Genomic DNA, 23,315 nt, shown 5'->3' with positions numbered 1-23,315 from the left:
GGAGAGCCGAGCGCGTCGATGGCGAGCGAGCGCCGATGGAATCGATCCGCCTCGCCGGTGGGCTGCGCGCGGCCTGCAGCCCGCCAGGACGGCGAGAGGAGCTCCGAGCGATGGCCCCGCGCTGCCGAGCGCCGAGTCACGGAGCCCAGACGAGACTCGGGGGGCGCTCGGCCGAACAGCGCCCCCAGGCGGCCGCGGGCAGGACTGCAGCGGGTAATGGGGGGACAGCGGGGGCTCTGTGTGGGGGCACTGGGGGCTCAGTTTGCAGCTGTGCTCCCCACACCATGTCCAGAGAAGGGACAGCACTCACAGCTCCCGCATGCCTCGCTCTCCACCCCACAGCACCCACAGCACACAGCAGCCAGTGCCATGCTGACCCTTCCAGCTGCAGCACTGGTTACACGCTCCAGTCCCAGCCCTAGGGAAGCACAGACACAAAGAGGACCTGGGACAGGACAGCAGGATCTGGCCCTGCAGTTTTATTGAATCCAATGTACCCAAGGCGCCCATGGCGTGGGGCACATGGGGGCTCACTCATCCCAGGGGTTCTTGTCGGTGTCTATGGACATGCAGTTGTACACAGCATAGCGCAACATCTCCTCGCAGACCTTGGCCCTGGGAGGGGGAACAGCAGGTCACAGCCATGATGGGCACAGAAAAACTCAGGCTTCCCTCCCAGCACCTGCCTGGACATTCCCCAGGGGAAGGCCTGAGGAGTCTTGATGGGAACCCCATCCCCAGCTCAACTCACGAGGAATAGTTGGGCAAGAAGAAGGTGCAGGAGCATGTGCAGGCCTGTGGCATCAGGTCCAATTCTTCCAAGCTTGAGAGAAAGGAGAGTCAGACCCCAGCCCAGCTCAGGGACCTCACATCATGTGGGGTCCCAGCATGGCACAGGGACCCCAACACAGGCAGGATGGACTTACTTCGACCTCTCTGGGTAGACATGGATCTGAACTGGGAGGCGGCTCCGGCCGGTGACGAACTTGAGGAAACGGCTGAGATCCTCTGAGGGGAAGGACAGAGCAGAATCACCCCAGGAGCATGGGGCAAAGCTAAGGGATGCTCACAAAGTCCCATGAAGGGCAAGGTGGGCTGACCTCAGCCAGTTCCCAGGGAAGCACCTGGTGAGCACCTGGGGGCACAGGGCAGTGGGTACCCCATACTCTGGCCCGTCCTACTGCACGTGAAGAGCAGGGAAAGAGCGGGTCACTCACCGCTGGTGAAGTTGTTGAGTGCCTCCAAGAAATACTGGACACGGGTATCATCAGAGGTGAAGTCATCAAACTTGACTGTGACAAAGAATGTGCAATGGCTTAATTAGAAACTCCCAGCAAAGCAAAGGAAAGGAGGAGACCCTCTGCACCTCAATGAGCCCATGAGAGCGCTTGGCACCCCTGAGTGGGACCAGCACCTTGTGTCATGGTGGGTGGAGAAACAGATATCCTAGTTTGCAGAGTGGCCACTCGCCTCTGCCTAGAGCAGCTAAGGACCAGATGGACCAGAGTGGGGTCCAGTGGGGTTTGCTGCTAAACCTGAAGCATCAGGGACCCTCTGGCTTATCCTCCCCCAGGTTCTCAGGCACCTCATGACCAGCATGCATGTGCAGGACAAGCATTATCAAGGGGATCCCCTGCCCTTGTGGAGGGCAGGGAGCAGCTCTGGGCTGGCCCTGTGACTTACTGAACTTCTGAAGTTCAGCCGCTGTGATCTCCGGATCCCCACAGATCCTCTTCTCCATCTGCTGCCAGGTGAGCAGATCCAGCACAGGCTGAGGCACCACAAGGAGCAGTCCAGCACGTATGGCTGCAATCTGTGGGGACACAGGACAGGCTCCATGTCACCACAGTGCGTCTGTGGTGGGGCAGCCACCTACGGCTCTGGGGACAGTGACCACAGAACCCCAAAAGGGATCTCCAGGGCACATGGACTTCCTGGGAATGGGACGCACAAAGAAACCACCAGCTGGAGCTGGGGGACACATTTTGGCAACCACCAGTCCCACAAGTACCAGCATGTCTTGCCGCAGGAGCAGGGTCCCCTTGCAGCCCTGTCAGCCCTGTGGGACAGTGTCACCTGCTCCTTGCTCTCCTCCAGCCGAGCCTTTTGCACCAGGCGAATGAACTCCTTGCGGTCCTCGTAGCGCACAGCGGTGTTGCTGCCATTGGGGATCAGCTCCACCATGCGCTGGTCACTCAGCACTGTTGTGTAGGTCAACTCTCTGCCAAACATGAACTCAAAGCCTTCCCTGTCCACCCTCTCCAGCACCTCCAGCAGCTTCACCTGCAATCCAGATGAGCAATAACCACAGTGGAGCCAGAGCAGCCATGAGAGAGCATAGCACTGCCCTGCCAGCATGCAACCCTGCTCACCAGCTCTGAGTCCACAGTGGCAAAATCCTTGCTCCAGCTGACCTCCTCTCCTGCCAGCTGCTTCCATACCAGTGCTGGCAAAGACAGGATCTACCAAAAAGAGTGGACACAAGCTTTCTCCCCCTGCCTCTCCTTCACCTATGGGCAGCCTCTCTGCCCAAGACAGGGTGGCCCCTGTGAAGCCCCCTCACTGGCCAGGAAGGCTCTGCTGTGCTCACCAGAAACTCCTTGCTCCTCAGGGCTGCTCCCATCAGCTGCCCGATCCATTCATACTTGGGGAAGTCCTTGCAGGAGGGGTTGGGGACATACATGTCCCTGGTGTCACTGCTGCTGTTAGCCTGTGGGAGAAACAGAGATTTGACGAGCCCAGCATGGTCTCCCCTGTAGCCTCCCCTACAATCACCCCTCCACCTGCCTCTTCAACCCTTTACACTCCTCCAGGATATCTCCACCACCCAGGTACAAGCACAGCTCCCCCAGCCAATAGCCTTGCAAGCATTAAGATAGGGCTAACACCTCAAGCTCTGCTGACTGACTCCCCTGGCCTGGACAGGCAAACAGTGGGATGCCAAACCTGATTGGAGGTGCGCACAAAGAATGGCAGAGGCACCGGGACATCACTGGAGCTGGGACACAGCTCCTCTGACACATCTGACAGGCTGTCCCGAAAGCCACCACCTGCAGCAGGGGGCAGAAGATGGTTAGTGCTTGACACACCAAGGCCAGACACTGAGCCACAGGATCTGGCCAAGCTGCTCCCCTCCCTGAGGCAGCAGCAGCACTGGTGGGATAGAGGAGATACAGGGCCGATCTCCTCTTTGCAGAGCAGAGCTGCCTCTCCCAGAGCAGCTGGGACAGCGTGGGCACCCACTGAGCTGCACCCCAACACAGGAGACACCAGTGGAGACCTCTCACCATTGTCAATGATGCCCTCAGTGATGAAATCACACTGCCACCACTGGCTGTAGGTCAGGGGCCACCTGTAGGGAAGCAACAGCCCCATGTACATCCCTCCTCCAAGCATACCAGCTGCACCTGGATTCCCCTTGCACCCTGAACTGGAGAAGTGACACCCCACAAATATGACACTGAAGACCTACCTATAGTCCAGGGGCTGATTGTTCTTGGAAGATCTGAGGCCATCATACAGCTGGAGAACAGTAGAGCAGAAAGGAGATGAGATGGGGGCAAAATACCTGCTGCAATGACAGGTACCTGGCACAGGGCACGGTGTTGCCATACCTGGGTGAAGACGGCGTTCCTACAGCTGGGGTCCAGTGCAGGGTTGGCACGGTGCTCCCGGGCCAGGAGCCGGTTGATGTAGAGCTTTGGCATGGTGTGAGGAGCAGAGCTCTCCGAGGACTGCAGACAATGGGCAATAAGGGCTTCACTCTGCTTGGACAGCAGCAGGAATGGCTTCATGCTCTAACAAGGGACAAGCAGGGATGGTTAGACGTCTGATCTTTCCACCATCTGCTGTCTTTCCCTCTCCCTAGGTCAGCCCTGGTGTCACAGAGGATGCTCCTCCATCCCCCAGGCAATGCACAACACGGCAGCTCTCAGCCCTGGGCTGGTCTGTCGCCACTGGATCAAGGAGGAAACACTACAGCCCCCAGAAAACCTGAACTTGTGAGGAGATGCCCCGCTGGCACCATCCTAGGGAAGCCCAGCACATGCTCACCCTGAGTGCATTGAAGGTGCCAATGCTGTCCTCAGAGAGAGGAATCAGGTAACACAGGACACTTTCCAGGAGCTGGACAAACCTGGAGACAGGAGAGAAGCAGTGTGAGGCTGCAGGAGAGCGGCATTTCACCACAACCCCTGAGCACTGTGCTTCCTGCACATGGGTCCCCTCCAGCCCATGGAGGGACACCAGATACAAGAGAAGTACCCACCCAGCACCCTCTGGCCAAGCACTTTGTTTCATTTCCCCCAAGAAAATGCTGGAAACAAGAGCAGCCCAGCCCATGCTGCTGCACTGCAGCTGAATCACTGCAGAGGGTCTCTGTGGGACCAGTGCTGCCCCCAGCCTGGGGCTGCCCTGCAGGTCAGGACATGATGATTTTTGGGACTGAGATGACAGTAGGAATTGTGGCATTCCTGTGCCGTACCTCTGAATGAGCACAGCTCGCCGGTACAGCACGTCAGCATCCACCCCTTCCAGGAGAGGGTAGCGAACCAGCCGGGCTGGCTGGAACATGTCAGCATTCAGGGTCAGGTCCCACTCCCAGAAGGACATGATCTTAATCCCCTGCAGACGGACATTGTACCCTTGGTCTGCCAAGAAAGAACAGTGGTGCTGTGTGTGCTGCAGCCAGCACGGCTTGGATGCTGCAACCGGGGGCAAGGTGCCCCCAGCATCTCATACAAAGCTCATTCCTCAACCTTCCCACCAGTGGATCCCAAAAAGCAGCCAGTGTGATAGGAAGAGCCACAGGTGCCAGGACTAGCTGCAGGTTAGGGCCAGGCTGGGCTGGCAGCCACAGTCTGAGTGCACAGGCTCACCCCGGCACTCCAGGAAGCGGATCTCCAGCACCGGCATGTAGGTTTTCATATCACGGAGGATGCAGACATTCTGGTAGCTGTTCCTGCACACAGCATGGAGGGAGATGGCAGAACCATAAGGCACAGAAAACTGTGAGGTGCCAGCAAGGCACAGGCCACTCTGGGCCCCAGCCAAGGATGTGCTTCTACCCATGCAAAAGTCCCCCCACCTCACCAGGGATGTGGCAGGAGGTGCCCAAGCAGAGAGAAGAGGCTGTCAGAGGCACAGAGACATTCTGGAGAAGGTGGAAGCTGCATCCAAAAAGCCAGAAAAGAGCATAAATTCAAAGCAGTACAAAAAGACAAGATGACTTGAGAGCATGTCACAGTTCTTGGGGGTTCCCAGCACATCTCACAAGGGCAGGACCATCCTTCAAACGGAGTTGGTCATGCAAGGGTGGGGTAGTTTTGAAAGAAACAGGGATTTGTGCAAATGAGCAATTTACTAAGTGTATTTTCAATGCCTTTGTCAAGGTCCCATCAAAGTCCTGTGAGCCCATGGGGAAAACCACTTCAAGTGAGGAGCTGGCTCCTGCCACTGCAAAGGACACCTCTGCAGTCTCACGGGTGCTTCTTCAGAGACAGATTTCACTGCTCAACCAGAAAAAAATCAAACAGGCACATTTTGGGGGAAGGTGAAGGAGACCTTTGCACTCCTGTGTAAGCCCCTGGCTGCCTTGAGAAGGGTGCTCAAGACCAGGGTGAAGATGGAGAGGTGAAGCACCCCAGGACTTCTTGGCTACAGTATGGCAGAGATGCTCAGGAAGATGACTTGTTCCCACAAGTGAGGAAGAAGAGGCAGAAAGATCACCAAAGTCACCAGGCAGAAGGAAGCACACTGCAGACCAGCTGCTGCAGCATGGGTGAGGAGCAGAAGAGATTAAGACACTTGACTGGCACATGGAAGCAAGGGACCACTGCACCTGTGGGAGCAGACGTAGCCTGCACCCAGGGAGTTTCAACCTTTGGAGAGCCACTGCCACGTCACCCAGAACCAACCCCAGCCCCATCCTTAACACGTGCTCAAGATGCAGAGACAGCTCAGGAGTTTGGCACAAGCTGGGCACAGGCTGCTCCTCACTCATTACTCACTCATTAATTAGGACTGTTCTCAGGTGCTGCAGCCTGCTTGGTGTTCCCCCATACACAGCCACTCGCCTGGGTACATAGGAGCTGGACTGCCCATCCAGCAACAGCCACAGTCTCCTGGGGGTGAGAAGAGCAAGGAACAGCATTGTCCTCCCCTCATGAGCTGCCTGCGCCCAGAGATGCCCTCAGAATTATCCCAGGCCTAGGGCAAAGTTGTGTCTTCCTGGGGTGCCTTTGGCAGCAGCTGTCCCCCACCTCAACCCCACACCCCCAGCTGCAGCTGGGGGAAAGCTGGGTTGAAGAGGAAGATGGTGCTTTGTCCCACACCCTGCCCTTCCCTGGCACAGTTGTTGGCATGGAGGGAACAACCCGAGGTCTCACTTGACAATGGCGCCTTTCTTCATGTTGAGCCGCACCCAGTGCTGCCCCGGGGGCCCATTGCTCTCCCAGAAGGTGTATGTCAGGTTGTCTGTCAGATGGGCTGCAACACAATCCTCCTGAAAGAACGCAGAGAGCAGAGGGAGGGAGGTGACCATCCTTGGACACACCATGGCCTCCGCTGAGATGTGTTTTGTGGGTCCAAAGGAGGTCAGGAACAGGCCAGCCCCTTTGTTTGTTAAGCTGTGGGTGGATGGTGGCTCCCTGACAGCAAACAGCATGGCCGTGGACCCCTAGTGCCCCAGAAACACAATGGAGTTTTGTTCCCAACTCCCAACAGCTTTGCTAGAGCAGCAAACCGCCCCCACCATCCCCTGCCTTTCACAGAGGGGCAGCCACAGCTGGCCACTCCCTCCCCACATCTGTGGTGATGCTCACATGTCTTATGCTGATTTTAGGCTGCAGAGGAGCCCCACTACGCACCATCTGTGAGGACACCTCGATGCTGTTGATGTGTTCCTTGGTGCAGTCCACGCGCTGCAGCCTCTTCTCGCTGTGATCGTACAGGAAGCGCCCCAGCTCCAGGTCATGTTCATAGGTCCAGCCTGGGGGCACGAACCTGCAGGGAGTCTCTGTGTTAACAGGATGAGGAGACCATGCTGCGCCCCAAACCTGCCCACCAGCAGTGTGCAGGAGCCCCAGCTGAGACTGGCTGCAGCCTCACGGCCAACAAAGTGGCATGGTGCCAGGCCACTGTTGCTGTAGCAGACAGATGGCTGGCACGGCTGTATCTCATCACCAGCACACCAGGTATTTATGGCCACTCCAGCCCAGTGCGAATTGCAGTACACAGTCACTCCAATGGTCTGTGGAGCAAAGGCCATTTTCACTTGAGCAGTGCCGAGGTACCAATGTAAAAGGCACCTCATGGCACTCATCCTTCCCCTCTCCAGACGCTGAAGTGAGTCTTGGCCCTGCAGGCCTGTCCAGGCCCTGGCCAGCAGCCCCTCAGGATGCTGCAGTCCTGCTCTAGGAGATGCATTCTTACCGAAACTTCTGCACCGCAGCCTCATCCTGCTCTATGAGCCTGGGCATCTCTCCAAGGCGCATGGAGTACGTCAGGTCCACCACTTGTTCCCAGCTGGAGCAGCAGGGGAGGAGGAGTCACACAATGGAAAAGATGTGTCAGTGCTCAGTGTGTCCACTACTGCCTTAGCCTGAAGTGTAGCCAGCAGTAGTGGGGCACTGGGGGTGACACCCAGGAACAGCTGTGGGAAGGATGAATGTCCCTGCACCCAGGGGAATCCCGCTCTGCACGTGACCTTCCATCATGAAAATAAAATTTGAGCTCTCTGATCCCTGCACTTCCTCTGTGACATTTCTCAGCCCAAATCCAAATGACTCAGAACGCCCCTGGCATCATCTTTAATCTGTGCAGGCGCTGCCACAAGCAAACAGGATTAGTTTACGAGGGAGCACCCACCTGCCCACCGGTGCTCGGTGGGGATGTGTGCCACTGGAGGGAGGGAGGGAGTGGGCTGTGTGGGCGTGCCCACGGGATTTGGGATGTTTGGGTTGCATGTGCTATGCCGGACCGGTCACGCGCGCCTCCAGCGCCCAGAGCCCAGTTCCTGCCCGGGGCCATACCTGACAGCAGGTCTATAATCAACCCCCAGAGTTTGGTGCTGACACTGGATCCTCTGCACGGAGTCAACCGGGATCAATTTATCTCCTCTTTCTCCGAACCTCTGCGCCAGCACCCAGCCCTCCTCCAGGCCATGGGTGCCCTTGTACTCCTCCAGCTGATCCTGAAGGCACATCCCGTCCTGTCACCGCCGTCGGGATCCGGCATGCCCGGGTGGCTCCCGGTGCCGGTCCCGCGTTACCTTGCTGAGCTTGACCCAGAGCCCGGCGCCGTTGCAGTACTCCTCGCCGGTGGCGCGCAGGCAGCCGCCCTTCCGCACCTCGATCGTGGCCCGCGCCGCTCGCTTGCCGCCCCGCGCCGGGCCCGGGCTGTCCCACACGCTGAGCAGGCTGCGGGCGGCGGCGGCCGCGGCGGCCGACGGGTCCTTGCAAATCTTGTACTGCACCTCCCGCGGCACGTAGCAGAGCGCGGGGGGCAGCGCCTGGGCCCGGCGGAAGCACTCGCTGCACTGCAGCAAGAACCGCAGCCGGCCCAGCATCTGGTGCGGTGCCTCCCCGCCCGCCCTCATCGCGCTCTGGGCACCGGCTCCGCGACGCTGCTCTCCGCTCTCGGCTGTCCCGACCGTGCCAGCCCCGCAGTGCCGCCTCCCTCCGGGGCCGCCCCGCCTCGGGCAGCCCTGGCTTCCCGGCTGCCGCCTCCTCGCCGGGCAAGCGCCGCTCCGCCCGTGCCCCGGGCACGCCCCAGCGCTTCTTCATCATTGTCGGGCAGCCGGCGCTTCGCTCTCCAGCTCCGGGCCCCCTTTGCCAAGATGTGACTCTGTTACGCCCATTTCAGTATCCGGCAGGAGCTGACCCGGGTCACAGGCATCGCCTTGCCCTGTGGCTTAGGACTGTGCTCCCTTCTGGCCTCCAACATCTCTGTCATTGCCTGCATTCCTGCAAGCAGAGAGGGAATCCTGTGGCATCAGGGCACAGGGCTACGTCTCCAGCATGGATAGGGTAGAGGTGAGTGGGAATTCTGGTATGGGAGAGCCAGCTCCTGGCTGTTGTATCCCTGCCCTGGGCAGGCCTGCAGCAGGTGGAGAGGCTCCAAGAACTTGCTGGGGAGGAGGACAGGCTTCTCTGCCCAGAACAGCTTTATCCCAGGCAGCAGAGGCATTGTGGCAGCAGGACTGAGGGCATGACAGCCAGCAGCACCCAACCCTGCCCTGAACACTGGCAGTGTGTCACCCCCTGTCACACTTGTTGCATACCACAGCAAGGCGGTGGCAGAGAGCAACTCAGCTCCACCCCATGCTACCTTAATTTCTTCAGGTTAGGCACAAAGGGCTGAGTTGAGGGATCATGAAGCAGGCTGGCAGAGCTCAAAGGTCCCCACACCCCCCTGGTGCCTGCCTGCTCTCCTGGCAGGTCAGAGTCCAGCTCCATCCCTGCCTGCAAAGGCACAGTGCAGAGAGATCACAGCTGTTCATCCCTGCAGTGTTATCTATTGAACAGGTGTACCTGTGCCTCACCACAACAATGGCCACCTCCCTTGCCATGAACCACAGTGCAGAAGAAATGCAGACTTTGGCCTTGCTCTTACCTGCAGTAACTACAGCCAGGAAGATCCTGGGCCGTCCCTCTCAAGCCACGTCACCCTGTACCACTGGTTTGCAGAGCTGCTGCAAAGGGTTGAGCTAGTTAATACTCGGAATCACCTCTGTGACACTACTTTGTGTGCAAGTCATGGCAGAGCTGATTTCTGCTTCAACTCCAACTGCCTCTCACAACACCAGTCTTCACTGCTGTTTAGAATCACAGAATCATTTAGGCTGGAAAAGACCTCTAAGTTCATAGAGTCCAAGTGTTAACCCAGCAATGCCATGTTTATCACTAAACCATGTCCCCAGGTGTAACATCCACTATTTAACCAAACAAAAGGACACAAGAGCCCCAGCCAGACCAGAGAAGTCTTCAGGAAAGCCAGAAGCACTTAGTTAATTCATTTTGTTTTAGATCCTACATGAGGGAGGGACAGACAGAACCTGTCAAACTACTAAAAGTTTGTCATACTCCAAGGTATTAGTAGCATAAAAAGAACAATTAGACTACACAAGTGTTATTAATTACCTGAAACTATTCTATGACAATCCACTGAGTTGAAGGCAGGAGAGAGCAAGTGGTTATGTGGAGCCATGACAACATCAGTCCCTCGCCCAGCTCACCCCTATCCAACCTGTAGAGCTGCAGCTCTGGCACAGGGAGATGCTCCTCAGCAACACAGAGACACTATCACCTTCCTTAGGATGGCACTGGCTTGAAAATCCATCTCCACTGATTTGATTGTTGGGGCAAGGATGCACAGCCTCTGGTTCCTGATGCTCAGGAGGACTCTCTTGCCCCAGACCACATGTAGCAGGACTCGAGAGCAGGGGTACTTGATTTATGCCTTGTCAAATATGGTGGGAGACAGTTCCTACCCATACCTTTAGAGATCAGAGAAGAAACGTGGCCCAGCACTGACCTAACACCTATTTTGGGCCCCTGAGACTGGCCAGAGTTGAGCCAGGCTGACCTTTTCCACAATTCGCTGGGCTGTCACAGTAGAAATTCAGTTTGTGATTGGCTTAAAAATGCTGCAGATGAGAGGACCACGCAGAGGCCATCCAGGCCAGCTCCCCCTTCCCAGCTTACCTTTGCACAGCGAACTGAACAGCACAATCAGTGGGTTATCTTGGCATTGTTCCACAGCAGCCATGTTTTTCCAGACCCTCTGAACCATGCACCAAACAATCTTATGGCTGCAGTAAGCTCCTCCTCTGACTAGAACAGCTTTCACAGGTCTCCCCACCCCAGTACACCAGCAACTGCTGCAATTCTCTAACAGGTATATGGTGATAACATAAAATAGGCAGTAAAACAATGGTTTATGTGGTGTTTTTCTCAGTATGCTTGTAGGAGTTAAATCTGACCCTCCTGGGTGATCCCCTTTCTGCTAGGGCCAGGGTCCTGTTGCTACAAGTATCTTTTAAACAAAAATTCCTGTCACCAGTTAGATCCTTTCCTCAGTGTTCCAGCAAGCCCTGGGCAGCACTCAGTGGCAGGAAACAGGAGATCAGATGCTAAAAGACCTTGCAGGAAGGAAGAGTAGAGAAATGCAGGAGATGTGGGAAAAACCAGTTGGTAACTCCATAGTCATCACATGCTTCAGATTAGGGAAGACCTAGATCTAAAGCCAGCAGGATGAGACTGGAAGGCTGACCCCAGTGCCCAGGGCTGTGATGTACAAGAAGTCTTGAGCATCTCCAAACACAGAGGTGCCACGATGCTTCTAGGGAAAGATTCCACCACTTCAGCCAGATTCTACTCTCAGCATCACGTTGCACAGTAGCTCTCTCCTCATCATGGAAGGCTGGGGCTGTGTATATGGATAATGGGAGGCAATAGAGTTGACTAAACACATCTCAGTGAGAAACCTGAAGTGTTATGGGTATACTTACGTAATTACCTCAGTTACCCTCCTTCAGCTGCAGTTGCTTCCAAGGGCAGGGGAGCCAGAGGCGCTTGCTCCCCCACAACTGATCACCCCAAGCAGCCCTAGCTGGCTCTTAACTTGCCCATTCCCACATGTGACATCAGCTCACCCTCCACCAAAGACTAGGCCCATCTTATCCATACCACGCTGAACTACTTACCAACCAATCCCTGCCCAGCAATAAAGAGAGGAGTCTATTTTATTGCTGCTTCTAATTCTGCTCAGTAAATAATGTGACTTCCTGCTGATCTCCGGTAGAAGCAAGAGGGCAAGGTTGGAAGAAGCAGTATCAATTCCATCCCAATGTCAGTCCCTTTTCAGATGGCTCCCTTCAAATCCCAGCTTGCTGCTACAGGCTTCTTCAACACTCCTGAGGGCAAGCCAGCAGATCAAAATCCTTCCACCAGCTTACTCATGTCCATTTAAAGGAGACTAGGAAGTGACTCAGCCACCAACACGGAAACATATTGCACTGGCTCTGCTCTTGTTCCCCTCCACACTGGTGGTTGAAATCAGCCACACAGCCACATAGATCAATTCTGAGACAATTCTAGGATTTACGAAAGACCTCCTCCAGCACACAGGACTTCACACCCACCCAACTGAGCATGGAAGGCTCCGCTGCAGGCAATGCCTGTATGTATAAACAGCTTCCCCATTCACCTTGTGCTCTCTCCACTCACCATGATGCAGGAGATGGCAGCACGTGCTCCTTCCTGGTCCTACATCCCTTTTAGCAAAAGCCCTTGGCAGATCAGGGAATACATGTTTCACAAGAAACTTGTGAAGGGAAGTACTTTGTTTACAACTGGGAGCAATTTCTGGATTACAGACTCCTTCAACAGAGGAGAAAAAGCCATGAAACCTTAAAGCAGAATAAATCTTAACTCACAGCATCTGCCCTGCTCCAGTGCAGCCCCAATGACCCTGACTCACAGTAGTGGAGGTCCAACAGACCACACAGGCCGAAGATGGAGCTGGGAGTATAAATGCAGATTAACATCTAGCACCTACCAGGGTTAGGCAATGACTAGCCCGGTCCAGAGCTGGGAAGATCCACAAATATTTCCAGGAAGCTGTAAAGGTTTCATTGCCCACTCCTCATTCACAGAGCATGTGTCCATCTGCTCAAGGAGCTCCGACTCTTAGTACCCCGTTTCTACACTCCCCTAGGGCAAACACTTTTCCTATTCACCTGAAACCTCCATGTCCTTTCCCATGGATGAGAGGCAAGGAGCAGAGCCTGGCACTGCCATGCCTGGCCGTGATGGCAGATCTCCATGAGAACTAGAATAGATTAGTTGTAATACTGGCATTCAGGGGTAAACTGAGGCTCAAAGAGCCTGGAAGAACAGCTGCCAGGCCACCAGCATGCTGGACAAAGAACTAAAAGAACAAAAGGGAAGCAGAAAATTCCCACCCACTGTGAGGGAGCAGCTTTCCCAGCAGTTGCTGTTGTACAAGAGGTGGCAGGAATGACAGGAACTCAGATTTCGTGTGATGTAGAAGCATGGGAGTCCCTCTGGAAGCACCCACAGTCCTGCTGTGCAGGTCTGTTATGACACCTGGTGGCCAAAGGCACCCCTGCAGCACCTGCCACCAGCCTGTCCCATTCTCCTTAATCCTAGATGCATGATCTAATTTCCATTGACCTCATATGACAGCAGGAACAAGGCAACAGAGTGCTTAGCGGTCAGGACACACTGAGCATCTTGGCCACCCCAGTCTCAGCAGCAGCTCACAGTTCTCTGTCTTGTGCTGTAAGCTGCTGCTTTGTCTCCTTACCCCAGTTTTGTTAGCGCAAAGCGCAGCCTGGAAGGAGTAAGCATTGTGGAACTACAAGATGTGAAGCAGAAACTCATTACAAAGGCCTCCAGACCCTTCTGATGCATGAGGGCTCAGCCAGGGTTCCATCACTGCAATCACATTTACAATCCAAGCTAGCTCCCACCCTGCTGAAGACCCAACCCTTAATGTTCACTGCCGGCAGCCAGGCTTCACACCTATATATTTATTATATATACACATCCCGTGGGGACAAGGTAATGCTTCCCACTGCATGTTTTTTTTAAAAAATTGTCCATGTTCCTTGGTCAGGCTGCATCATCACTCTTCCCATGGACTCATATCTGTGTCAATGGCCACACAGTTATAGGCAGCATAACGCAACTTCTCTTCACATACCTTGGCTCTAGGGATGGCAGGAAGGAAAAAAAAATAGTTAAGGAGGAGCTGCCACTGCTCTTCGCATTTCCCAGTTGAGAGAACAAGATGTTTTCTGAAATGGGCTCACAGAGAGAAAACCAGCAGCCACGTGGGACAGGCAGGGGATATAAGCGTAGCAAAGTGATGGGACCCAATGGGTCAGCACCAGGGTTAGAAAGAGAGCCGACACAGTGTGCCCCAGACAAGGGAGCACCAAAACTTACGTGGCATAGTTGGGCAAGAAGAGAGTGCTGGAACAGGTGGATGACTCTGGCAAAGCATCTGTTGTCTCTGAGCTGGGGAGAAGGTGACAATTGGTTACCAACCAGCAGGCCAGTGAGGCAGGGAGCCCAGACAACCCACCCCTTTGGTGTGGGATCCATCAGTCTTGCAGTCTACAGAAGAATGGACTTACCCCATCTTGTCTGGATAGATGTAGATCCGTGCTGGAAGGCGACTTCTGCCAGTGACAAATCTGAGGAAGCGGCTGCGATCCTCTGTGAAGGAAAGCAAAGACATCAACAAACACTAGAGGGATGTGAGATGCAATACAGCTGCTTCCAGGTACCCCCAGCACTAAGGAGCAGTCTCTTTAGCCTAGCTGCTTCCTTTCCTTGAGTGGTTTCCCTCGCAGCTCCCAGCCAGCAGGCAGGAACTGTCATGGCACAAGACACACATGGACAGAGCAAATGGCTCACCATTGGTGAAGTTATTGAGCGCTTCCCAGAAGTACTGAACACGGGTATCCTGTGGCTCAAAGTCCTCAAACCGGGCTGTCAGAAAGGATACAGAAAATGAGTTTAATAAAAATCTGAGCTCCTCCCTCTTTAGCACTAGGTGCCTGCAGGATGTGACCACATAGACCTAAGGTGCAAGGAACATAAATAGTCAGGCCCCTCTCAGGAAGCACAGCCAGATCCACATCTCAGCTCCACAGGGGTTCAGATACTGGCAGCCTAGGGATGCCCCAGTCTCTACTATGAGGCCCAGGATGGAGTCAAAGGACACTCCTGCCCCCATCACCACCCAGCTAAAGGCAAGAGGTACACAGGACCATATCTCACTATAAGAAAAGCTAATATGGGCCTCCCACACTTCTCCTTGCGCCAGCACAGACAAAAGAGAGTCTTGTTTTCAGGAAGAGAGTTTTCACCAAAGCCCTTCACTTACTGAGCCTCTTCAGGGCATCAACTGTGACTTCAGGGTCCCCACAGACTTTTTTTTCTAGCTCCTGCCATGTAAGGAGGTCAAGAACTGCTTGGGGCACCACCTTAAGCAGTCCAGCCTGCATGGCCATGATCTGAAAAGGAGACAAGGCAGGTAAGTAGCATGTCTTACCCATTTCCCTGACTCATGGTTGAGCCTAGGGACTCTACTGGATTCAAGACATGTGACTGCTCAGCACATGCTCCAAGAAACCTGAAGAAATGGACACAATCCCAGAGAGATGCATCCCTGTTCATTCAGAAAGCCTGTGTCAGAGCTGTGAATAAAACCCCCATCACCCATGCTACTAGAAGTCACTTTGCTTCTCAACTCCATAGGCTCCAGGACTCCACCATTGCCCTAATGAGCACAGAGACACTAACCACAGTGCATTTTACCAGAAACAGGCTGGGGTCAGGCCTCTGGGAGACAATGATCACCCACAAGGTGGGACAGTGTCACCTGCTCCTTGCTCTCCTCCAGCCGAGCCTTTTGCACCAGGCGGATGAACTCCTTGCGGTCCTCGTAGCGCACAGCGGTGTTGCTGCCATTGGGGATCAGCTCCACCATGCGCTGGTCACTCAGCACTGTCGTGTAGGTCAGCTCATTCCCAAACTTGAACTCAAAGGTGTCTTTATCCATGACTTCCATCACTTCCAGGAGCTTCACCTGTCCAGGCACCAAGTAAAAGTGCACATTAGAGAGATGGCCAGAAAGCAGTGATGTGCCCAAGTCCTCATCTTCTCCCTTCCCAGACAAGTGACAGTGACACAACATGGGATGTGCTGCCCTAAAGCTGTTTAGCAGACCTTGGGCCATTGCATGCTGGAAGCAGCAGTCAGCATGGCTGCATATCTATAACAGCATTTGGTGCATCCTTATAGCTAAAAGTTGCCCTTTGTTATGTTTACTTGACATATCATAAGAGGAAGCAAGTACATGAGGACAAGGACATCAGGAAATCCGTGCCTTGCTGATTGCCACAAGGAATAGGATAGGCACAACTCACCAACACTGAGTCCACAGCAGGGAAGTCTTTGCTCCAGCTGACCTCTTCCCCTGTTAATTGTTTCCATACAAAGCCAGGAAGAGCCAGGACCTGAAGATTTTATTGAGTCTGTGTCAAAATGAGACCTCCCCAAAGATGGAGATAGGACTCAAGAATGCAGACACAAAGAGGCTTCCCTACTTCCCCCTCTATATGCACAGCTCATCATAGCTGAGTAGAGACCAAACATTATCTCCCAAGCTCTCAGCAGCATCCCCCAAAACTCAGGCTGCAAGTTCACCAAACTGATTGGCCCCAAACACCTCTTGTCAGACAGGCTGCAGGAGAGGGCTATCATCTCCCTTTGCAGCAAATTTTCTCAGAGCGATGGGGTTGAAAACTTACCAGAAACTCCTTGCCCCTCAGAGCTGCTCCCATGATCTGCCCAATCCACTCATACTTTGGGAAGTCTTTACAGGATGGGTTGGGGACATACATGTCCCTGGCTTCCCCAGTGCCATTACCCTGTAGGAGTGAGAGGCAAAACTCCAAGTCATCATTTCCGCATAGCATGAAACACCGCAGACTACTCCTGCCATGGCTCTGGGCACCTCTCACAGCAGAGGGGGACTAAACCCCCCACCCCCTGGCAATATACCCAGTGAGAGACCGGCATCCAGGCACTTGTCAGGATATTCTAAAATGAAAGCTGCAAAGCAAACTACCCAACTCCTCACAAAGAAAAGCTTAAAGTAGGTATGTCCCTGGCATGCAAGAGGACAGGGACAGCGCTGCATTGCTAGGCATGGAAGGGTTGGCCCCAAACATCCCAATACACAGCACCTGGTTGGATGTGCGCACAAAGAAGGGCAGAGGCACGGGGGTGTCTGCTGAGCTGGGGCACAGCTCCTCTGACATGTCTGCCAGGCTGTCCCGAAAACCACCACCTGCAACCCCAAAAGGGCATTTTTAGTGATGTGAACTCTCCATGTGCTGATCCTCAGAGTTATGGAGCAAAGATGAGGATTTCTGGTCCAACCTTGCCCTGGGTTGAGCAGAAGGCTCCTGTTAGAGCCTTATGGCACTGGAGAAAGTAAGACAAGAGAAATAACATCCCTACCTGGCTTATGGAAAAGAGCCAGAAGGATCACTGGTAAAGTTGCTGTTAGTGACTAATGCAAGTTTGGTCCCCCTCCCAGCAAACAGCACTCTTTCTCTGGGACATAGCCAGGGTGGCAGGACAAGGCAGCCTACCTTCCCTCTCTCCTCCATGGGAGTTAACACTGGGACCAAAACAAAAGCACCTACAGCAACAGTCACCTCATCAACCCCCAGCTGCTCCAGAAGAGCTCTGGCCTCCTGTAGCCCCTACCTTGGTCGATGATGCCCTCTGCGATAAATTTGCACTCCCACCACTGGTCATAACGCAATGGCCACCTGTGGAGAACCAGGCATCACCTGAGGTGCTGGGACAGGCACAGCAGGGACATCAAGGGACTAGGGTGGAGCAGTCTGAGTTTAGGACAGTACAAGATCTCAATCTCCAGAGACAGCTGCATCCTCAGAAGAGAGGTGACACCTTAGGGAACAGGCCCTGATCCCACAGAACAGGAGCTGGCTCCTGTTCTAGCAGACTATCTCTAGAGTACAGAACCTGGGCTTCCCAAACACCCTGCTTTGACAGGACACAGTTCCCAGCACCTCATGGTGCCTTCCCTCCCTGAGACACTGCTTACCTATAATCTAGAGGCTTTTCAAACTTGTCTGATGGCTTCAGGCCTTCATATACCTGCAACAAGCAGAGACAAAGTTGGTATCCCCTGTCCAGGGGAACTGGTGCCACATGAAGGCAGGTACATCAAACCCATCAAGTCTTACAGCAGTTTGGGCTGTTTGTGCACACAAAGAGCCCCAGATCTATTGGAGGTGGGGAAAGAATTCACACAGGAATATCAGCATTGCTCTAAAACCACAACACAGAACTGTATGCAGCTACTTGACTATTGTCACACAAGAAATCTTTGCTGCCTTTTTAGTGCAGTAGGATTGTAACACTCTCCATTAACAACATGCCACAGAGAGCATCCAAGATAGAGTATAGATTTCAATTCAGAGATCCCAAATGCCTTCTAGATGTTATTCCTGGATATGGGACCATCAGCACATGTAATTATAGAGTCTGTGAGTCATATGAAGAGGCCTTGAAGGCTTGGTCTATCTCCAGCTCCAAGCCGTCCCTTCTACCCATTTTAATACAGGTAATTTTGATTTTGGGATGCCCCACTCTCACCAGAGCAGCAGGAGGGACAGTACCTGGGTGAAGACAGCATTCTTGCAGCTGGGGTCCAGGGCAGGGTTGTCCCGGTGCTCCATGGCCAGGCGCCGGTTGATGTAGAGTCTAGGCATGAAGTTGGGCTTGCTGGTCTCTGAGTCTTTCAGACACTGGGTAATGAGAGCTGTGCGCTTCTTGGACAGTAGCAAGAACTGCTTGATGTGCTGCCAACAGGGATGCACAAAACATGTCACCTACTTCCTGCTGAAGCCATCGCACCTCCAGGTTTTTCCCTTTCCCAGGGTCTTCCCACAGAGACAGATTTTCATTGACAGTACTTACTCTTCTCTGCCTCTGAAAGATTCTGCATTCTGGCTTAAGGGAGATAACAAGCTCAGCCCTCAATCCATCAGCTGCTCACACTCCAGTGTTGCTTAGACTCTCCTTTACCCTCACTCTCACCAGAACACTGGTATTACTATCCCTTTTAGTTGTAATCAAAGCCAGTTCCTCTAAACAAGAATCCTCAAATGCTTTGGGTCCCATGTTGACCTAGCACACAGGACCCAAAGTGCATTTTGACACTAGGCCTGGAAACACAGAGAATGAGGCTTTCCTGGTAATGTCCAGCATGTGTATTCTTGGAGAGGATATAAGGAAAACAGACAACTGGAGGGATGAATTCAGCACTATGCAAAGGATGAAAAGCAAAAGCTTAGTAAAGCCAGGAAAAATGTTACTGGTGAAAGCCTTGATGTTTGGACAAGCTAGCTCAAAGCTGCTGGCAGGAAGCACAAGAACAGAGCGTCCTGGGCTGAGATCTTGGAGGGGATGTGCATCCAGCTTGCATGCCCAGTGCTGCTATGATCCAAGTCCCTTTGAGGGTGAAATGTTCTGGTTTGAGTCCACTTGTTAGCCCACAGCTACATGTTTCTGCATCAGCAGTTTAGCAGGAAAATAAACAGTATCACCTTTCACAGTGTTAGCGACCCGAGCTCAGAAAGATATTTCCCTCCAGCTGCTTTAAGGGCAACAAACCCTGGCTGCCTCCCTTGCCACAGCACAAGCACCATCACCCTGCCAGACTGAGGCCACCACAAGACAGAGCCAACTGCTCACCTTGAGTTTGCTGAATGTGCCAACAGTGTGGTCCCAAGCTGGCACCAAGTGATGCAGGACACTGTCCAGAAGCTTGATAAACCTAAATCCCAAAGAAGAAGGTATTGCAACAAGGAGTGATAGGGACCTGCACAAGTCTATTCCAGACCCACACAAGCAGAAAAATAACTGATCCAAACCAAACCCAGCATAATTTTTTAAATCATGGAGCCTTTGGTACTAAATTCCCATTCCCTGGGCACTGGAGGCATTTTGCATCCCTTACAAGCGGCTCTGCATATACCTGCCCCTGACACTGCACAAGACACTGTAAACTTGAGTTACAAAACTCCCCTGAAAGCACAAGAGAGCCACCTCAGAGAGTCCACTTTGTTCCCAAATGATTGCTATTTTCTCCAGTGTCCAGGACATCTGTCTCAAGAGCAGTGTGATGGTTTTACAGCTTCCAGCCATGCACAGGCTGGAGATGGCATCAATCCCTGCAGGCAATGGCACCTGTCTGCTCCCCTCCAGACAGTACCTTTGAATGAGCACGGCCCGTCGGTACAGCAGGTCAGGATCAGTCCCTTCTAGGCGAGGGTAACGCACCAAATTGGGCAACTGGAACATGTCAGCACTGAGCCCCAAGTCCCTCTGTCGGGAGGATTTGATTTTGATGCCTCGGATACGAACATCAATCCCATCATCTGCCAAGGAATACCATGGATGATATGCCAAGACTACAAGAAAGCAAGCCTTAAATCAATGTAGGAGATCTATAAGCAAAACCAGTAGGAATGTACCAGCTCCACCAGCTCTGGGGCTGGGCACCAAGAGCCTCAAATACCTCCGTGAAGAAGCAGCAGGACATTTAGAGGAGAAAAAGAATTAAATAAGTGAAGGCACAGAAAGATAGGATGAAAGGTGAGAACTTCCAAAACTTCAGATCTCCCAGGAGTTTCCCATGGTTCTTTTGAACCTCATCTAAAACAGCCCATAAGAAGAAGTACAAACTCTTAATGTACAGTATTTTACAGGTGCAGCCAGCCCTACCTCTGCACTCCACAATCCGGATCTCGATGACAGGCAGGTGTGTTGTCATGTCCTCAAGGATGCACACATCCCCAATATAACTCCTGCAAACACAGCACAGATGAGGACTGAAGAGCTGTTCCCTCACCCATCCTGCCAAAATCCACTCAGACACTTGTAAGAGAAGATGGTTTGCATCTTTTGAAATGGGAGCCTGTGGCAAGAACTCAGTTCTTGCTTAGAATACAGCCAAATGCCTGAACCTGCTGGTGACTCAGGTCCAGTACCATGATCCTGATATGTCCCACAATTGGATAAGACCATACCGTGCTATTGTAGGCAGAGTAAACCCGCATCCCAGAGAGCCTGGCTGGTGCTGCATGGCTGCTTAAGGCCAGTGTTCAGCACCTTGGGTCCCTGCAAGAGCCATGACACCCTGTGCACCTCCACCCACTCACTCATCAATGCCGACATCGTTCAGTTTCTTCAGATTGTCCCCCTCGCCCCCATACACAGCGACCCGCTTGGGCATGAAGTTCTCATCAGTGGTATCCACTGTCAGCAGCAGCTTCCTGCAAAGGGAAGAGAGGACATTAAGGAGAAGGCAACTGCATTTGAACACCTATTGCTACTTCCTCTCATCACTTGGTCAGTGTTGCTACCAAGCTGGAATTCCCAGGTATCTGGGACAATGCTAAAACCTCTTCAAGCCCAGAGCGAGAGTGAGGGCTGAGAGGCAGGGATCATGGGCAAATTTAGGTCATGACACTCAGGACAAGAGGGAGTGGCAAAGCTTGCCCCACTTAGAGCAGAAATGACTCACTTGACAATGGTGCCTTTCTTCATGTTGAGCCGCACCCAGTGCTGGCCCTGGGAACCATCACTCTCCCAGTATGTGTCAGCATGGCTATCAGTCAGGCATGACACATTGAAGTCCTCCTGGAAAAAGACAAATGAATGAAAGAAGATCAGATGGGTGTAGGATTAACTACTCTTTAGTGGCTACTTTCATAATGAATCTTAGTGTCAGAGGGCATCACATTGGCCTGTTCCCTTTGCTGGGCTGTGGGTAGACACTGGGAGTGCAGAGCACAAAGGACGCTGGGGTTGACCCTCCAAGGTACTCTGGAGTCACACACACAACCCAGTGTACAAAACCCTCCCTAAAATAAGCTTTGCAGCTAATATTAGTACTGGCTTCTCAAACCACTGTCCCTCCAGGGGCTGCATTACACAATATGCTGCATGACACTCCCCAGGCTTTCCTACCACATCCTCAAACACAGTCCAGCCCAGGCCAGAGCAGCACAGCAAGCACTATCCATGCTCCCCAGCCCCATGGCACAGCGGGGCTGATGTAGCCTTGTCCCTTAACCCACCGTGTAGGACGAGACATCGATGCTGTCCACGTACTGCTTAACGTTGCCCAAGTTCTCATCCTCCTTCCCAATGTGGTCATACAGGAAATGCACCAGGTCTTCATCACATTCATAAGTCCATGTTGGGGGCACATACCTAGCAGGGAAAAGGGATTACGGGGTCTGGAGAGCAAGAGGCAGCCAGGCTAATGGGTCAAAAAAGGAAGGTCCACATCCTGCTTGTTTTTCTCCCTCTCCCCCAGGTCTGCACGATATGGCTGTCCAGGCAGCCACAAGAGACAGGAGCTTGTCCCCCACCATAGCAGAAGCCAAGAAACAGTTCATACCGAAGCTTCTCTACTGCAGCCTCATCCTGCTCCATGGGCCTGGGCTTTGCTCCGAGGCGCAGGGAGTATGTCAGATCCACCACCTGCTCCCATCTGAATCAACACATAGAAGTGGAATAAGAACATCCCAGGAGGAACAAGAAGTTGGTGACTGAGGAGTAGTTGTAAGGGGAAGATTTGGGTTTTAAAGCCCCACCGTGCTCCACCCTCCATCACCATCTACTGCCCTTTCCTTTCCAACCATGTCTACTCCTTCCACATCCCGCTTGGCATGTGACAAGCACAGCGCCCGAGCCAAATCCAGTTCATTCCACATCCGGCATCCCTCTTGCCTCACTTCCATGAAACCCGTCAAACCAGGTCGGGGTTCCCCACCCAAGGCACGAGTGGCTGTGGGGCAGCGTCCCAAGCCCGCACAGAGGTGAGCACCTTCACGCTCCCTGGGACCCAGCAGGACACCGCGGCGGCGCGCACCTGATGACGGGTTTGTAATCCACCCCGAACAGCTGCTGCTGCCGCTGGATCCTCTCCGTGGACTCCACGGGAACCAGCCGGTCCCCGCCATCGGCATGCTTGCACACCAGCACCCAGCCCTCCTCGAGATCGCAGCCGCTCCGGTACTCCTCCAGCTGCTCCTGTAGGGACAGCCGGCGGTCAGGCGAGGCCAGGCTGGGCCCATGGCGGGCCACCGCACCCCTGTTACCTTGCTGAGCTTGACCCAGAGCCCGGCGCCGTTGCAGTACTCCTCGCCGGTGGCGCGCAGGCAGCCGCCCTTCCGCACCTCGATCGTGGCCCGCGCCGCTCGCTTGCCGCCCCGCGCCGGGCCCGGGCTGTCCCACACGCTGAGCAGGCTGCGGGCGGCGGCGGCCGCGGCGGCCGACGGGTCCTTGCAAATCTTGTACTGCACCTCCCGCGGCACGTAGCAGAGCGCGGGGGGCAGCGCCTGGGCGCGGCGGAAGCACTCGCTGCACTGCAGCAAGAACCGCAGTCGGCCCAACACCTGGTGTGGTGCCTCCCCGCCCGCCCTCATCGCGCTCTGGGCACCGGCTCCGCGCCGCTCCGGTTTACGGCGGACCACGCCCGCCGACAAGCAAGATGGCGGCGCCCGGAGGGGCGGACGTAGAGCAAGATGGCGGCGCCCGTGCCACGTACAGAGGAGCAAGGAGGGGGCAAGATGGCAGTGTACGGAGGGGCGGGCAGCAGGGCGGGCAGCAGGGCGGGGCAAAATGGCGGCGTGAGGTGAGGCGGGACTACATCGAGATGGC

The 23,315-nt window shown here is 54.1% G+C and overlaps 2 protein-coding genes across 3 annotated transcripts; both read right to left on the bottom strand.

Annotated features, from left to right (window-relative positions):
- Positions 1-449: 449 nt before the first annotated feature.
- LOC117000084 (E3 ubiquitin-protein ligase HECTD3-like) lies at positions 450-8,705 on the bottom strand. Of its 2 annotated transcripts, XM_033067445.2 has the most exons (21): positions 8,270-8,705; positions 8,031-8,191; positions 7,432-7,524; positions 6,867-7,002; positions 6,387-6,502; positions 6,009-6,122; positions 4,878-4,960; positions 4,484-4,649; positions 4,054-4,135; positions 3,615-3,797; positions 3,473-3,522; positions 3,288-3,352; positions 2,947-3,050; positions 2,591-2,710; positions 2,373-2,462; positions 2,077-2,283; positions 1,684-1,813; positions 1,218-1,292; positions 927-1,008; positions 752-823; positions 450-615 (listed from the first exon to the last, which is right to left on the bottom strand). In XM_033067445.2, exons 1-21 carry the CDS (start codon positions 8,594-8,596, stop codon positions 531-533), a joined length of 2,541 nt encoding a protein of 846 aa, XP_032923336.1. In that variant the 5' UTR covers positions 8,597-8,705; the 3' UTR covers positions 450-530. The 2 variants fall into 2 exon arrangements, with proteins under 2 accessions (XP_032923336.1, XP_032923337.1); XM_033067446.2 differs by lacking the exons at positions 6,009-6,122; positions 6,387-6,502 and adding an exon at positions 5,092-5,168 and having other exon boundaries at positions 8,270-8,701.
- A 4,835-nt stretch (positions 8,706-13,540) lies between these two features.
- On the bottom strand, positions 13,541-23,152 carry HECTD3 (HECT domain E3 ubiquitin protein ligase 3). The gene is made up of 21 exons (XM_033067444.2): positions 22,754-23,152; positions 22,525-22,685; positions 22,051-22,143; positions 21,725-21,860; positions 21,169-21,284; positions 20,804-20,917; positions 20,367-20,449; positions 19,855-20,020; positions 19,335-19,416; positions 18,257-18,439; positions 17,680-17,732; positions 17,316-17,380; positions 16,787-16,890; positions 16,349-16,468; positions 15,965-16,054; positions 15,418-15,624; positions 14,920-15,049; positions 14,448-14,522; positions 14,165-14,246; positions 13,974-14,045; positions 13,541-13,735 (listed from the first exon to the last, which is right to left on the bottom strand). Exons 1-21 carry the CDS (start codon positions 23,078-23,080, stop codon positions 13,651-13,653), a joined length of 2,544 nt encoding a protein of 847 aa, XP_032923335.1. The 5' UTR covers positions 23,081-23,152; the 3' UTR covers positions 13,541-13,650.
- Positions 23,153-23,315: the final 163 nt, after the last annotated feature.

The sequence above is a fragment of the Catharus ustulatus genome, chromosome 9, assembly GCF_009819885.2.
Source record: "Catharus ustulatus isolate bCatUst1 chromosome 9, bCatUst1.pri.v2, whole genome shotgun sequence".
Taxonomy (NCBI): domain Eukaryota; kingdom Metazoa; phylum Chordata; class Aves; order Passeriformes; family Turdidae; genus Catharus; species Catharus ustulatus.
This window is presented reverse-complemented; position numbering and strand designations above follow the sequence as displayed.

Coding starts and splice junctions, on each gene's coding strand:
- LOC117000084 (XM_033067445.2), bottom strand. CDS start 8,596: ATGAGGGCGGGCGGGGAGGCACCGCACCAGATGCTGGGCCGGCTGCGG. Junction 2,711..2,946: donor TTGTGCGCACCTCCAATCAG/GTTTGGCATCCC, acceptor TTTCTCCCACAG/GCTAACAGCAGCAGTGACAC. Junction 616..751: donor TTCTTGCCCAACTATTCCTC/GTGAGTTGAGCT, acceptor TCCCCCTCCCAG/GGCCAAGGTCTGCGAGGAGA.
- HECTD3 (XM_033067444.2), bottom strand. CDS start 23,080: ATGAGGGCGGGCGGGGAGGCACCACACCAGGTGTTGGGCCGACTGCGG. Junction 21,285..21,724: donor TCGATGTCTCGTCCTACACG/GTGGGTTAAGGG, acceptor GTCTTTTTCCAG/GAGGACTTCAATGTGTCATG. Junction 20,918..21,168: donor AAGAAAGGCACCATTGTCAA/GTGAGTCATTTC, acceptor TTCCCTTTGCAG/GAAGCTGCTGCTGACAGTGG.